The sequence below is a fragment of the Globicephala melas genome, chromosome 9 (assembly GCF_963455315.2).
Source record: "Globicephala melas chromosome 9, mGloMel1.2, whole genome shotgun sequence".
Taxonomy (NCBI): Eukaryota; Metazoa; Chordata; class Mammalia; order Artiodactyla; family Delphinidae; genus Globicephala; species Globicephala melas.
Window position 1 is genome coordinate 82,231,748 of NC_083322.1, and position 17,962 is coordinate 82,249,709.

Genomic DNA, 17,962 nt, shown 5'->3' on the forward strand with positions numbered 1-17,962 from the left:
AGTAATCATTTAATCTGAAAGCATAAAGAATTTTCTCTTTAGCTGCCATAGCGTTGTATGGTTTTTACCCTTTGATCAGGTGACAGCTCGAAAGCATCTCCTTAGTCAAAGCAGAGTCTTAGAAAATGAGGGAATGGGCTATTGGGTATTTCAGCAGAGCATTGCTTTTACATCCTATGTCCAAACCAGAGCTGTGCTCTACATTTCAAAAAGTTTGAGCAAATAAACTGACAAGTATCAAACACTACAAGATGGGAAGTGGAATTAGTTCAGAGAGCAAGGAGTCAGGCAAAAGATCAAAAGAACTGGAGAAAAAGCTTCAGGAAGATGCTGAGCGAGATGCAAGAACTGTAAAGTTGCTGTTATTAGGTAATAGCTTTTTTTTTCTTTTGCCTTTAAAACCCTGATTTTTTTTCAATTGTGATTTATTTACTTTTCTCAAACTTTAATTGCAAGGGTATTACCATACGGGAGATTTATTACCAAAATGTGTTTGGAACTTGACTCTGTGTGCTCTATAAATATTTATTTGTTTGTTTAGCATTTTATTACATGTCTTTTGTTAAGCACAGAGACAAATATTTACTAGATGTTTCAATTTCTCTATGTCAATAATCTTTTATTATTTTTTTAAAAATCTCATGCACATTTATTATTTTATTGTACCCTAGTCATTTCGTGAATACCAACTTTTTATATGGAAAACAACCCTTTAATTACAAGTTATAAAGATTTATGTCATTTTGTTTGAAAATATGTTGAGTTGTTTGATATCTACACTAATATGTTATTTAATTACTTGTACTGTTAAAACCAATTAGTCTCAAGTTATTTGGAGAGTAATGATAAAGTACTTTAAATTATACTAATAATATTATTTAGGCTTCTGAATACTGCCTGTAATATTGTCTGTATGATTGAAAAATACTCCATTTAAATCCTTTTGGGATATTTAAATATTCATTCAGGTCAGGAGTTACATCTCTTCTCTCTTTTATTCCCTCAAAATTCAGCACAATATTTTACCACAACTATAAACTTAATAAATCTTTAATGAATTGAAAGAATGAAAATAATCTAGATGCCACACATTTTTTTAAAATTTTTTAACATGTTATAGTCACTAGAAGATAAATATATTTTTGAAATAACATAAAGACCTATGAAAAGAATACAAAACAGCTTTAATTTAATCATAGTTGTATGTTTCTCCTACTCTTAGTTATACACAAAAGGACTTCATTTTATTCCACAATTGTGAATCTTTCACACAACAAAATGCTCTCATTTGTGTGTATGTGTGTGTGTCTGTGTGTCCCTTTACTGTGTCTAATTTGCTCCCAGTAGCAAGAGTATCTCAGAAACGAACTATAGCATTCCCAGCACTTGCTCCTCCAAGGAAAGGAAACGTTTTCTCCCTTTATGTCCAAGTCCTGAGGGCTCACACTTGCCCACAGCACTTGCAAGTAACCACCAAGAAAGGCTGATAATTTGGAAAGATGTAGGGGTCAGCCCTTACGAAACCAGAAAACAGACCTCCCCTAACACTCCAGAGTATTCTCCGAGGCTTTGATCAAGAGTCAAAGTAATAAGTGGGCACAGAGAAAACAAAAGATGAGAGGGAAAACCAAGCATTCCTGCAAATGCATTCTGTGTCCTTCTTGTACTAAGAACAATGGCACAGGAATAATGATACACTACATTAAGAATCCCTATGTTTGAAGAAAATTTCAAAAGAATAGACATTTTCAATATACCAATTATTTTTAGATTAAAGTGGTGGGCTAGATAAAGAGGAAAGGGTAACATTTTATAAGAAATATAAGAGTAGCCCCCGGCTCACCGCAACTAGAGAGAGCCCACGCGCAGCAATGAAGACCCAACACAGCCAAAAATAAATTAAATAAAAAATAAAAAAGATATCAAAGAATCTTAATGGTATTATTACATCTTTAACTTTCCTAAAACAATGACAACTGCACAAATTCGTTCCCAATGTTACCATACAATAAGCTTGGATTCATCTGGTTCCAACAATATGTCCCTGAACTTTTCTGTCACATCTTATTTACAGAAAATGAATCAAATTCTCTTTAGCTTTTCACATTTCGATGTCCAAACACTTGACTAAATTTTCCCTTCTGGACTCTATATGAGTTCGATATCTAATGATTAAGTTGTCCAAGTTCAAAACCATAAAGCTTTGTAACAACTCTGCTTCAATTCTCATGTTTTGAATTGAAAGCAAATTCTCTAACCTATAATCTTTATATTCAATTTGGCGTCATTAAGATATCATAAAAGCATTCAATGGAACTAAACAAAACCTTCCTACCCTCAAATCCCCTCACTAATGAAATCTGTCTAACTTCTCCCATCATTGAGACAATGATTCTCACTCATCAGTCTGGTCTGAACAACTGTTTTTAAGTTTATCAGTGAGCGGACGTCATGTGGGACTAACCAGGTAAGCGTTGGTAGTAATCAGTCCCTGAGTCTAGCTCTATTTTTATAAAAATTAAAAATCTGAAAAACAGTTTCAACAGAATTCATTCTTTATGTTGATCCTCTTGTTAGCCAACAGATTTCTAGGTGCTTTAACACAACTTTCCAAATTTAACATGTGCTGTAAAGTAGATGTACCATTTGGTATTACTGAATACAAGGTTTCACTTAATCTGAAGAGCTATCTACATCAAAGTGCACTTTACAACTAAAGGATCACTTTGCAGACAGATTCCCTTTTATTGTACCTTTCAGACATTCAGTAAAATTATAGAAGAGATGCAAAATCTGTTCCTAGAAGCAGGCTTCTAGGAAACACTGGAGATGACATACATTCCTGGCTCATTTGATAACTGCTATCAAGACAATAATGTCACATACTTAAAAAAAAAAATTAGCCTGTAAAGGTGCCCCAGGAAGAATGCATTTTAATAAGAAAAACAAATGTTAATGAATAAGCTGTTCTCTTTTGTAAGCTTCCTATGTTACTTTTTTTTAAATCTTAATTTACAAATGTTTGATTAAACTTGTATTCTATTCAAAAGAAATACATGGCATTTCATTGTGAAATCAATGTGGATCATGTTTCTGTTTTTCCTGTCCCCTTTCCTTATATTTATTATTTCAAATTTCAGTTCAGGGCTTCCCTGGTGGCGCAGTGGTTGAGAGTCCGCCTGCCAATGCAGGGGACACGGGTTCGTGCCCCGGTCTGGGAAGATCCCACATGCTGCGGAGCGGCTGGGCCCGTGAGCCATGGCCGCTGAGCCTGCACATCCGGAGCCTGTGCTCCGCAACGGGAGAGGCCACAACAGTGAGAGGCCCGCGTACCGCAAAAAAAAAAAAAAAAGAAAGAAAAAATTTCAGTTCAAATTTATTTATTTACATTACTTTTTTTTTTTACTTTTACAAATTTCTATCACATGAGCTAGTTAGATTCAAAGCTGTGAAGTATAGAGAAAAAATTAGTTTCGTTCTTTCTTCATATCTGAAACCTTGCCTCATTCACTCTACAATTTTTAGTTATGATATTGTAATGAGCTTTTAGCCAGTGATCCCCAACATTGTCATGGACTGTTCATCACTGCTGTTCTATTCCTTTAGTTCTAAAACCATTTATTTTTTATTTTTTATGTGCTATCTTGTAAGCATCACACTATCATTTTTTTAATGGTGCCAGCTGAGTTTTATCATTTAAAAATATTATTCTAGTCATCTGGCTCTTAGAAACATGAACCTGGACAGAGTCTAAAATTTTTCAATCTACTTTAAATATGTTTATATTTACTTACTAATCAACATCAAATTTTCCAAATTGGCCCACTTATTCAACAAGTGGATGTTTTAGAAGATGTTCCGTTGTTTTAGTATGACAGTAGGAGAATTATAATAATTCTGACACTATGTAAAAGCCTGTTAGAAAATAACTGATAAAATAAAACTTGCAAAGCAGAATTTGCTAAATAGGTTTATCCACCTGGCAGAGTGGAGAGAATACAATTTACAATTCTGATAGAGTAGAATATGTTTTTAAGCCATTTGAGGTAAAATTGATTTGTTAATATTTTCATCAAGTGTTATGCTTTTTTCACTTCTCTGAATGACCTCAGCTAGACACATAACCTCAGAGAAATGATGGGTGTCAAAGCATTTGCTGAATTGTAAAAATCTAGACAAACGTGGTTTACTCTTACTGTATAACAGATTCCTAGATCTGAAATAAATTGAATGTCAGTAAATGTATACAGGTTTTCTTCCTCTTATGTACATCAGGAAGAAAGAGGACATAAGATTCATATCAAAGTTGTTATTTATATTGTATTTGTTTAAATAGGTCTTTATTTTTAAGAAGTATTTCTATATATGAGTGGGAGTGGATGCAGAAAACTGGAGGTGTTCCTGAGTCACTGGCTAGAGTATAAATTCAACAAGTGTAAGAAGCTCTGTTTTGAATTTCTATTACACCAGTAGAGTCAATGCCTGTCTGTGGATGTGATCATATACACAGATCCCCTGGAATAATTACGTTACACTTAAAACTTGCAAAGAAGAATTAGCAGAATTAGAAAGAAAAAAAAATTCTTTCTCATCACTAGTGATAAGAACCTTGTGAACAACATGTAGAACTTATTTCTGAATGAGGTTTCCATTTTTTTAAATTAAAGTCATTCTTTCCTTTCTGTAATATCAATACATTTTTGTTTTAAAATATTTTACAATATTTTATTTTGTTTCTAAAGATATCAATCTTGTAGGTGCACAAATATTTTTAATACAAATGTTTAAAATTGCTTTAGAGTAAATGGAGAGAAAACAGGAAGAAAAGGTCTACTTGGAGAATTTCCAATCGTCTCAAAGCAATGAACTATTTGCACCATAACAATTTGAAAGTTCCAGAGGAAAAGCCAAATAGTTGCAGTTGTATTTATTTATAAAGAAGGCAGCTGGCAGCATCAAATAGCTTTTTACAACGTCTCTTTTTTCTAATAGGAAAAAAGCACCTAGACGAATGTTTTGCATATATTTGGTTGTTTGTTTTAGATTAATTTATCTCAAATAATCAGGACACATTAACCATAGGCTCATAAGTCTCTCACATAAAAGATGCAAACCATTCATTAAGGCACTTCATATTTAGCCAAATGATGGTATTTGTTAATGAGATTAAACATCCTGTCTTGCTGAGAATAGCTCTCATTAACTATAACTTAACAGAACCTCTCTAGTTATATCACAGAACATTTTCATATTCGTTTTATTCAAACCTGAATTATTGACTCAAGAGCAATACTGTACCTATAAAAACATTCATATAAGCAACATGAGCAGTTAACGAAAATCGTTTACCCCTCCATTGTGTTAGAAAGGAAAGAGGGTAGTGAAACATTTGATGGTGTAAAGGCTCCATGATATATTTTACATAAAATAAAATATACTTACAGTTAAGATTTAGATTCAAATTCAGAATCCATCTCCTTATTTAAGTTTCCTCCAAATACATCAATGTAGAATTTGCACCTAAGGAAGCAGAATTCAAGGAGAAACTGAGCGTGAAATTAATCAAGATATGAAAATCTCCATTCTCTCTACTAGATTCTGATGCTAATAAGGTAGAACTCGAAGGTTTAATTCCTGCCTCAATATTTTATATTCAAATAGAACAAATTTGCTATTTAGAATTGCTCCTCTTTTAAGGTATCTGGAAATTTCACTCTCTGACGAGCATGGGATTCTTGACTATCTCATACTTGTTCACAGTTACTGAATTTGTTCTTTAATTTCATATATTTTCCTTCAAAGTCAGCCATTATACCTGTGCGCCTCCTAAAACTCTGAAATATTCTGTCCCCTTAATCTTCTACCTTAACTGGCATTCACAACCCCAAACCTGGATAATTCCTCAATGTTCTCCATTTATTATTGTTTTAATACACTGTTCCCAACCGATTTCCTCCAAAGTGATGTTATTTAACATCTTTTCAGCCCTCAGTGCTCATCCTGGTTCCAGTGTAAACTCCTAATTTCCTTCATTCCCAGATGTTTTAGAATAAAACGATTTATCATTGTCAGCTTCCTGGCTGACAACCTCCTGTTTTTAGCTTTAGCTGGGCTAATAATTGTTTTACTTATTCCTACTTTTCTACTAAAATATTCCAAAAGGCAGCTCTTTCTACATTTCCAACATCATTTTCTTCTAGAACTTCCTCTCTTCCCACCTCACCCTAGATGACCACCCGTGTGTAAGAATTTACATCACTCATCTCTCCAAACTCATCATCTCCAAACTCATTAACTTTCATTTATTCTCTTCTGCTTCAACTAATTTTAAGGAATTGGTGGTATTCCATTTTTAATTTAAAGCTAACTTCAGCCTTTATGCTAAAAATTCTATCCCCTTCTGTATTAAGAATTTTGCTTTATGAATTATTTTATCTCTTTGCCATTTTCAAAATTCTTCTCTGCTAGCTCCTTCCCCTTGGCATATAATATTTCTCTCCATTTGCCTAAAAAGCTTTTACTCTTTTCTTTGACTCCCTTTGAATTCACCTTATAGAGTTATCTTTTAAAATGTTATTATATTGAAATGCTTATAGAAATAGTCTATGGTCACTGCTTCTATTTCTATACTCTCTACATTCCCTTCAGTTAACTGCAAAGCAACTTGTATATCCTTTTCTCTACTAAAAAATGATCTCTCACAGATTCCTGATAACCTGCAAATTCACAAAACTGAGACCTCAATACCTGAATCTCTCTTCTTTTTTAACTCCTGTAACACTGAAATACCTTCTCATTTTTTATATCCCTTTACTCCCCACTTCACCGAAGCTTGCTTCCTTTCTCTCCATTTGTGAGTGGTTTCACTCACCAAAATTTGTCCTTGGGCCTTTGTGTTTTTCAATCTGTACTCTCTCAGGGACCTCATATCAGGACTTAACTATCACTTCTACAAGAATGACTACAATTTGTCCAATTTCTTGATCCATATTTGCAAATTTCCGTTATTTATCAATAACCTGATTGTATACTTTGGGAGACCTCAAAATTATTTTCCAAGTTTATCTTGTTTCCAATCATCTTCAAACTTTTATGTTTTAAATGAGATCCCTCATTATATTCTTTCCCATTAGATCAACATGATATTTCAATCTTCTTTAGCTCCTTTCTTTGTAATCATTCTCTATCCATTGTCCAAAGCCTGTTACAAAGTTTAGTTTTAGCTCTTCTCTGATAGAATGGGTCTCACATTTCTCTTTTCTCCACTACTTCTGTTATTGTTTTCAATCTATGAGGAACCCCTATGAAATAGTATTTTCATTATATAGAGAAGAAAATGAGAACTAATTAAGGTAATTCAATTTATAAGATGACAAATGAGTTTACAGGAGAACAGAACCTTTCCTTTCTTTTTATAAACATCTTTATTGGAGTATAATTGCTTTACAATGGTGTGTTAGTTTCCGCTTTATAACAAAGTAAATCAGCTATACATATACATTTATCCCCATTTCTCCTCCCTCTTGCATCTTCCTCCCACCCGCCCTATCCCACCCCTCTAGGTGAACACAAAGCACTGAGCTGATCTCCCTGTGCAATGCGGCTGCTTTCCATTAGCTAGCTACCTATTTTACATTTGGTAGTATATATATGTCCATGCCACTCTCTCACTTCGTCCCAGCTTACCCTTCCCCCTACCCGTGTCCTCAAGTCCATTCTCTACGTCTGTGTCTTTATTCCTGTCCTTCCCATAGGTTCTTAAGAACCTTTTTGTTTTTTAAGATTCCATATACATATGCATTAGCATACAGTATTTGTTTTTCTCTTTCTGACTTACTTCACTCTGTATGACAGTCCCTAGGTCCATTCACTTCACTGCAAATAACTCAATTTTGTTTCTTTTTATGGCTGAGTAATATCCCATTGTATATATGTGCCACATCTTCTTTATCCATTCATCCGATGATTAACACTTAGGTTGTTTCCATCTCCAGGCTATTGTAAATAGAGCTGCAATGAACATTTTGATACATGACTCTTTTTGAATTATGGATTTCTCAGGGTATATGCCCAGTAGTGGGATTGCTGGGTCATATGGTAATCCTATTTTTAGTTTTTAAAGGAAACTCCATACTGTTCTCCAGAGTGGCTGTATCAATTTACATTCCCAGCAACAGTGCAAGAGGGTTCCCTTTTCTCCACACTCTTTCCACCCTTTTCTTTTTATCTTTGTCAGTTTTAAATTACTCTCTGCATTCTAAGTTCTATGAAAACAGAGAGCATGTATGCTTTTGCTCTTCTTGAATTCCAACAGCTTAGCACGGGAAAGCATGCATGCATAATGCATGGAAGAATGACAGAGTCAGAACCTAAAATATCTCTGTATGTTGGTCATGGTGACTAAACCACAGACATACATTTGGTATTTGAAAATAGAGCTGAAAAAGAGCCATCTCATAAGGAGTTTGGGTTTTTTTTGAGTTGTCTTTTTTTTTAATTCATATATATGTTCACATATAACCAGAGCTAAGGATAATATTAGATCATTGAACATGGAAATCTACACTTTTCTTTCTTCTTGTATTCAATTTCCTTTTTTTTTTGCGGTACGCGGGTCTCTCACTGTTGTGGCCTCTCCCATTGCAGAGCACAGGCTTCAGACACACAGGCTCAGCAGCCATGGCTCACGGGCCCAGCCACTCCGCGGCATATGGGATCTTCCCAGACCGGGGCACGAACTCATGTCCCCTGCATCAGCAGGCTGACTCTCAACCACTGCACCACCACGGAAGTCCTCTTTTTTTTTTAATATTTATTTTTCATTAATTTATTTTTTCTTATTAGTCATCCATTTTATACACATCAGTGTATACATGTCAATACCAAACTCCCAGTTCATCACACCACCACCTCTAACCCCGCCTCTTTCCTCCCTTGGTGTCCATACGTTTGTTTTCTACATCTGTGTCTCAATTCCTGCTCTGCAAACCAGTTCATGTGTACCATTTTCTAGGTTCCACATATATGCATTAATATACGATATTTGCTTTTTGACTTACTCCACTCTGTATGACAGTCTCTAGGTGCATCCACGTCTCCACAAATGACTCAAGTTAGTTACTTTTTATGGCTGAGTAATATTCCATTGTATATATATACCACATCTTCTTTATTCATTCGTCGATGGGCATTTAGGTTGCTTCCATGACCTGCTACTGTAAATAGTGCTGCAATGAACATTGGGGTACATGCGTATTTTTGAATTATGGTTTTCTCTGGGTATATGCCCAGTAGTGGGACTGCTGGATCATATGGTAATTCTATTTTTAGTTTTTTAAGGAACCTCCATACTGTTCTCCATAGTGGCTGTATCAGTTTACATTCCCAAAAACAGGGCAAGAGGGTTCCCTTTTCTCCACACCCTCTTCAGCATTTGTTGTTTGTAGATTTTCTGATGAAGCCCATTCTAACTGGTGTGAGGTGATACCTCATTGTAGTTTTGATTTGCATTTCTCTAATAATTAGTGATGTTGAGCAGCTTTTCATGGGCTTCTTGGCCATTTGTATGTCTTCTTTGGAGAAATATCTATTTAGGTCCTCTGTCCATTTTTGGATTGGGTTGTTTTTTTAATATTGAGCTGCCTGAGCTGTTTATGTATTTTGGAGATTAATCCTTTGTTCGATGATTGATTTGCAAATATTTTCCCCCATTCTGAAGGTTGCCTTTTTCATCTTGTTTATGGTTTCCTTTGCTGTGCAAAAGCTTTTAAGTTTCATTAGCTCCCATTTGTTTATTTTTATTTTTATTTCCATTACTCTAGGAGGTGGATCAAAAAATACCTTGCTATCAAAGAGTGTTCTTCCTATGTTTTCCTCTAAGAGTTTTACAGTTCCTGGTCTTATATTTAGGTCTCTAATCCATTTTGAATTTACTTCTGTGTATGGTGTTAGGGGGTGTTTTAATTTAATTCTTTTACATATAGCTGTCCAGTTTTCCCAGCAACACTTATTGAAGAGGGTATCTTTCTCCACTGTATATCCTTGCCTCCTTTGTCATGGATTAGTTGACCACAGGTGTGTGGGTTTATCTCTGGGATTTCTATCCTGTTCCATTGCTCTATATTTCTGTTTTTGTGCCAGTACCATATTATCTTGATTACTGTTGCTTTATAGTATAGTCTGTAGTCAGGGAGTCTGATTCCAACAGCTCCATTTTTTCCCTGCAAGACTGCTTTGGCTATTCGGGGTCTTTTGTGTCTTCATACAAATTTTAAGATTTTTTTGTTCTAGTTCTGTGAAAAATGCCATTGGTAATTTGATAGGGATTGCATTGAATCTGTAGATTGCTTTGGGTAGTATAGTCATTTTCACAATATTGATTCTTGCAATCCAAGAATATGGTATATCTCTCCATCTGTTGGTATCTTCTTTGATTTCTTTCATCAGTATCTTATAGTTTTCTGCATACAGGCCTTTTGTCTCCCTGGCAGGTTTATTCCTAGGCATTTTATTCTTTTGGTTGCAGTGGTAAATGGGAGTGTTTCCTTAATTTCTCTTTCAGATTTTTCATCATTAGTGTATAGGAATGCAAGAGATTTCTGTGCATTAATTCTGTATCCTGCAACTTTACCAAATTCATTGATTAGCTCTTGTAGTTTTCTGGTGGCCACTTTAGGATTCTGTATGTATAGTATCATGTCATCTGCAAACTGACAGTTTTACTTCTTCTTTTCCAATTTGGCTTCCTTTTATTTCTTTTTCTTCTCTGATTGCCACGGCTAGGACTTCCAAAACTGTTGAATAATAGTGGTGAGAGTTGCCATTCTTGTCTTGTTCCTCATCTTAGAGCAAATGCTTTCAGTTTTCACCATGGAGAATGATGTTTGCTGTGGGTTTGTCACATATGGCCTTTATTATTTTGAGGTAGGTTTCCTGTATGCCCACTTTCTAGAGACTTTTTATCATAAATGGGTGTTGAATTTTGTCAAAAGCTTTTTCTGCATCTATTGAGATGATCATATGGTTTTTCTCCTTCAATTTGTTAATATGGTGTATCACATTGATTGATTTGCATATATTGAAGAATCCTTGCATCGCTGGGATAAATCCCACTTGATCATGGTGGATGATCATTTTAATGTGTTGTTGCATTCTGTTTGCTAGTATCTTGTTGAGGATTTTTGCATCTATATTCATCAGTGATATTGGTCTGTAATTTTCTTATTTTGTAGTATCTTTCTCTGGTTTTGGTATCGGGGTAATGATGGCCTCATAGAATGAGGTTGGGAGTGTTCCTTCCCCTGCAATTTATTGGAAGAGTTTGAGAAGGATGGGTGTTAGCTCTTCTCTAAATGTTTGATAGTATTCACCTGTGAAGCCATCAGGTCCTGGACTTTTGTTTGTTGGAAGATTTTTAATCACAGTTTCAATTTCATTACTTGTGATTGTTCTGTTCATATTTTCTATTTCTTCCTGGTTCAGTCTTAGAAGGTTATACCTTTCTAAGAATTTGTCCATTTCTTCCAGGTTATCCATTTTATTGGCATAGATTTGCTTTTAGTAGTCTCTTAGGATACTTTGTATTTCTGTGGTGTCTGTTATAACTTCTCCTTTTTCATTTCTAATTTTATTGATTTGAGTCCTCTCCCTCTTTTTCTTGATGAGTCTGGCTAATGCTTTATCAATTTTGTTTATCTTCTCAAAGAACTAGCTTTTAGCTTTATTGATCTTTGCTATTGTTTTCTTTGTTTCTATTTCATTTATTTCTGCTCTGATCTTTATGATTTCTTGCCTTCTGCTAACTTTGGGTTTTGTTTGTTCTTCTTTCTCTAGTTCCTTTATGTGTAATGTTACATTGTTTATTTGAAATTTTTCTTGCTCCTGAGGTAGGCTTGTATAGCTATAAACTTCCCTCTTAGAACTGCTTTTGCTGCATCCCATAGGTTTTGGATCATTGTGTTTTCATTGTCATTTGTCTCTAGCTATTTTTTGATTTCCTCTTTGATTTCTTCAGTGATCTCTTGGTTATTTAGTAATGTATTGTTTAGCCTCCATGTGTTTGTGTTTTTTACGTTTTTTCCCCTGTAATTCATTTCTAATCTCATAGTGTTGTGGTCAGAAAAGATGCTTGATATGATTTCAATTTTCTTAAATTTACTAAGGCTTGATTTGTGACCCAAAATGTGATCTTCCTGGAGAATGTTCTGTGTGCACTGGAGAAGAAAGTGTAATCTGCTGTTTTTGATGGAATGTCCTATAAATATCAGTTAAATCTATCTGATCTACTGTATCTTTTAAAGCTTGTGTTTCCTTGTTTGGATGATCTGTCTATTGGTGTTAGTGAGGTGTTAAAGTCTCCCACTATCATTGTGTTACTGTTGATTTCCTCTTTTATAGCTGTTATCAGTTGCCTTATGTATTGAGGTGCTCCTATGTTGGGTGCATATATATCTATAATTGTTATATCTTCTTCTTGGATTGATCCCTTGATCATTATGTAGTGTCCTTCCTTGTTTCTTGTAACATTTTTTATTTTAAAGTCTATTTTATCTGAGTATGCTACTCCAGCTTTCTTTTGAATTCCATTTGCATGGAATATCTTTTTCTATCCCCTCACTTTCAGTCTGTATGTGTCCCTAGGTCTGAAGTGGGTCTCTTGTGGACAGCATATATATGGGTCTTGTTTTTGTATACATTTAGCAAGCCTCTGTCTTTTCATTGGAGCATTTAATCCATTCACATTTAAGGTAATTATTGATATGTATGTTCCTATTACCATTTTCTTAATTGTTTTCAGTTTGTTTTTGTAGGTCCTTTTCTTCTCTTGTGTTTCCCACTTAGAGAAGTTCCTTTAGTTTTTGTTGTAGAGCTGGTTTGGTGGTAGTGCTGAACTCTCTTAGCTTTTGCTTGTCTGTAAAGCTTTTGATTTCTCCATCAAATCTGAATTAGATCCTTGCTGGGTAGAGTAATCTTGGCTGTAGGTTCTTCCCTTTCATCATTTTAAGTTTATCATGCCACTCCTGGTTTGTAGAGTTACTGCTGAGAAATCTGCTGTTAACCTTATGGGAGTTCCCTTGAGTGTTATTTGTCGTTTTTCCCTTGCTGCTTTCAATAATTTTTCTTCGTCTTTAATTTTTGCCAATTTGATTACTATGTGTCTTGGCATGTTTCTCCTTGGGTTTATCCTGTAGGGGACTCGCTGTGCTTCCTGGACTTGGGTGGCTATTTCCTTTCCCATGTTAGCGAAGTTTCCGACTACAGTCTCTTCAAATATTTTCTCAGGTCCTTTCTCTCTTCTCATTCTGGGACCCCTATATTGCGAATGTTGTTGCATTTAATGTTGTCCCAGAGGTCTCTTAGGCTGTTTTCATTTCTTTTCATTCTTTTTTCTTTATTCTGTTCCACAGCAGTGAATTCCACCATTGTTTCTTCCAGGTCACTTATCTGTTCTTCTGCTTCAGTTATACCACTATTGATTCCTTCTAGTGTATTTTTCATTTCAGTTATTGTATTGTTCATCTATTTTTGTTCTTTAATTCTTCTAGATCTTTTTTAAACATTTCTTGCATCTTCTCAATCTTTGCCTCCATTCTTTTTCCAAGGTCCTGGATCATCTTCGCTATCATTATTCTGAATTCTTTTTCTGGAACGTTGCCTATCTCCACTTCATTTAGTTGTTTTTCTGGGGTTTTATCTTGTTCCTTCATCTGGTATATAGCCCTCTGCCTTTTCATCTTGTCTATATTTCTGTGAATGTGGTTTTTGTTACACAGGCTGCAGGACTGTAGTTCTTCTTGTTTCTGCTGTCTGCCCTCTGGTGGATGACAGGAGTTTGTTTTTTAAGTCAATCAAGATTTTGATAGGTTTTTATAATGTAAATGAGAATAATAATACTTGGATTTTTTGTCAAAGACTATCCTGGCTCTATTATAAAACAAAGATTTCATGAAGGCGGTTAAGGTAGGTAGACCATTTAGGAAATTGTCACTTCCTTGCAAACACTTGATGAGATTGTAAATTAAGGCAGAAATTGTAAGTTTGAAAGTGAGATTTGAAGGACATTAAGAGACAAAAATCAATAGAACTTGGTGACTTGACTGCCTGTGATTGTTAAATAAGAGGAATGATTAAGAGCAGAGTTGGGAATAGTGATTATTTTATTCATCGGTATGTGAAAGAGAGGACAAAGTTTCGGTTAGGGAAGAAATGAAAGGAGTACTAATTTGAGACATTCAAATTTGTGATGTTTCTAGAATAATCAAGTTGAGATATCTATTAAATAGATGAATATATGGGTCTGGAAAGCAGGAGGGATAAACTCAAGTGAGAGCTGTCAATCTGATATACTCAATCCTCTGTTCTCCCTTTCCCAGATATACAGTGTGTAAAGGCCAACCTTTACACACTGTATAATTAACCAAGGCCTTTTTTTTGAAGCATTAATTTATACAAAATGTGTGTGCATAAGCGCTCCCACAATTAAGGAACACTTAGATAAATTCTATCTATCAATCCATCTTTCTATCTATCATCTATGTTTCTATTTAAAGCAGGCCTGGGTGGGAAAAAAAATCACAGAATTCTATATTTCAGGGTTTTCTCCCCCTTTTTTAGTCTAAAAAGTATATTAAAAAGATAAGAAAGATCACATATCTGTTAAAATACTTCAAAATCTAAGAAGGCTTATGTAAATAATGTTTTAAATATAATATTATCAGATATTTTTAGAGCAAGTATAAAATTGAAAGTATTTAAATAAAATTTCATTAGAAAGAAAAGATTACACAGCCACAACATTCTTTCTCACAAATGAAATATGCTTGTTTGGGTGATGACATATTTTACAGTTTCATAATGCTTATCATTACTGTATCACAGAAACAGGTACTTGGACATACTAATAGTAATAGAAATATATCTGACACCATATGACTACTGATGTGATTCACTGAAAAAAGACAATATTGCTTATATCATATTTATGCTAAAATATTTACACTAGATCTAACCATCAAATATAGAATATTGAACATTTTATAATAAATTGTCCTAGGCTTTAGAAAAATGCCAATGTCATGAAAACAAAATAACAACAACAATATAACAAGGGAAATATTCTAAATTAAGAGTTTAGATATTACAGCATAATATCCAAAGGAAATGTGTAAGCCTTGATTGGATCTTGGGCCCAAGACATATGAAATGTGTGGAATATTTGGAACAGATAAATTTGAATATTTGGAACAATCAGATAAATTTGAACATGGAGTATATATTAGATAACATTTTGGATTTATACATCTCAATCGTGAAAATAGTATTCTGGTTTTCTGGGAAAATGGCCTATTCTTATGAGACACATTCTGAAGTATGATGGGTGAAGTGTCTGACTGCTTTCAAGAGGTTCAGCAAATCAAAGCATAAATATGTGTATATATATAGCTATATACACATGTGTTGTGTAAATTTTTATATATATATGAAACAAGACAAATGACAAAGTGTTTGGTAAGGTGAAGGGTATAAAAGGTATAAAATATGTTTCTAATATTTTCTCAAACTTCCATAGGTTTATAAGATTATTAAAATTAAAATTTGGGAAAAATAAGTGCATTTTTTTGGCAAAAGAAATATACAAATGTATCTGTAAATTCATGTACATTTCCTTACAAATGAATTCTATGAGATATCTCATGAGCATATCACTTTAAAATCACATAAACTTTTTTAGGAAATTCTTCTCAATGCATTATTTGATAACCTTGACAACAAAATTTGGCCAATCTCCTTGACAGAGATCCAAAAACCAAACCAAAATATTAGCAAACTGATTCCAACAATGTATAAGATGTACTAAAAAAAAAAAAAAGAGCTAGAGGTGGGAAGGATGTTATCTCAAGAATGCCTTGTTGAAATACTATTAGAAGATTAATATATTCATATTATCAAAGTAGAAAGATGACGATTATGACAGGAGATACACGCACGCGCACACACACACACACACACACTAAATAAACTTCTTTTTATCCATTCCAGATAAAAACTTTTATCACACTAGGAATAGAAGGCAATTTCTTAAACAGGATAAATAGTATGTACAAAAACCTGCAGTAACTGTCATATTTAATGGGGAACATTTAGCATCATTAACTACACATAGTGAACAAGGACTTATGATGATGAATGGGTCTGACAGTTTCCTGCCCTTGACCTTCTCCTCTTCAATGCTCTTATCAGGGATTTGGGTAAAGATAGATAAGGCAACATTTCACACTTGAGTAAGATTCAGGATTTGGAAGGATATAGTGACAGGAAAGTCAATATTCCAAGTGATCTCAACTAGCAGAAATGCTTGGCCCAAATGAGCAAAATGGAATTTAACAGATATCTTCAACTGAGGCTCAAAATCAACTATACTCATGCAGTATACACATGTAGTATGTGGGAGAATCTGTTTACTAAGATGTGATGTGAAAAACATAGCAACAAATTAACTGCTACAAGCTCAATATAGGTTAAAAAAAAAAAAGTAATAAAGCTACAAAAAAACCCCAACAAACAAAAAAGAAAAGAAGAAGAAAAGAGGCAAACTAATCATGGTCTCTATTAAGAAAAGTGTTCTATTTAGAAATAAGTACCAGGATTGAGGCAGTCCTATGTTGCACCCCTATCTTTCTACATCAGAATATCAGTGCTCTCAATAAAATCACCTGATATCTATGGCACCATTTTCAGTAGGACAGTGTTTCAAAAGGACATAGGCTCTTGCATGGAGTGTGGTTCAGAGGGTAAGGAATCTAAAACTCATGTTCCACCAGGAAGGGTTAAAGGAGTGGAACATATTATACTTGAAAAGTCTCTTGGAAAAAAGGTGCGGCATGCTTCAAATAATTGAGAATGTTGAGAGCTCACTGTAAGTTAGAGTATGCACCAGGTACTTTATATGATAATCTACCCAAACCCTAAGAGGTAGATATTAATAAGCCAATTTTATGAAAGAGGATACTCTCAGAAATTAATTTTGATCAAGACATGCAAAGTCAGCAATGAGTACACGCTCACTTTTATTTAATTCCAAAGCATGAGTTTGCTTATTACATTCTTCTACTCTCTGTCTAGCCTATTTGAAGGGTTGTAATGTGGAAGAGACAGGTAAGTTTGTTGTTGCTCAATGAGAAAGAGAAATAGTGAATGTAATAAAATCAAGTTGCTTCAAAAAGGGTTACCCTAAAAATCTTTTATGCCAACAGTCCACCAACAGATGACAAGCAGACACTGCAAACCCATATGTCTATGAAAGTTCACTTCCTCCATATTAATTTAAAGTAAGTGATTTTAAAATAACTTATGTCTTGATATCATTTTGATATTGACATTACCAGTGCATACCTAAAAAGAAAGCAACAGGGCTTTCCTGGTGGCGCAGTGGTTAAGAATCCACCTGCCAATGCAGGGGACAAGGGTTCAAGCCCTGGTCCAGGAAGATCCCACATGCTGTGGAGCAACTAAGCCCATGCACCACAACTACTGAGCCTGCATTCTAGAGCCCACGAGCCACAACTACTGAGCTCGTGTGTCACAATTACTGAAGCCCACATGCCTAGAGCCCATGGTCCGCAACAAGAGAAGCCACTGTAATGAGAAGCCCGCGCACCGCAACGAAGACTAGTCCCCGCTTGCCGCAACAAGAGAAAGCCCACGTGCAGCAGTGAAGACCCAACACAGCCAAAAATAAATAAATAAAATAATTTTTTTAAAAAAAGAAAGCAACATTATAGCATTAATATGCGAGTCAGGAGACTTAATCTCTTTGTTTTAAAGTAGGTCTGGGGATCACCGGGGAAGATGGCGGAAGAGTAAGACACGGAGATCACCTTTCTCCCCACAGATACACCAGAAATACATCTACATGTGGAACAACTCCTACAGAACACCTACTGAACGCTGGCAGAAGACCTCA

General features: G+C 34.7%; 1 protein-coding gene across 1 annotated transcript in view; it reads left to right on the forward strand.

The window, feature by feature from the left end:
- The first annotated feature begins 251 nt into the window (after nt 1-251).
- Nucleotides 252-17,962, forward strand: part of GNAT3 (G protein subunit alpha transducin 3) — a 49,290-nt gene continuing 31,579 nt past the window's right edge. The window contains 2 exon segments of the mRNA XM_060304954.1: nt 252-369; nt 5,488-5,552. Of these exon segments, the coding sequence (XP_060160937.1) occupies nt 252-369; nt 5,488-5,552 (183 nt within the window).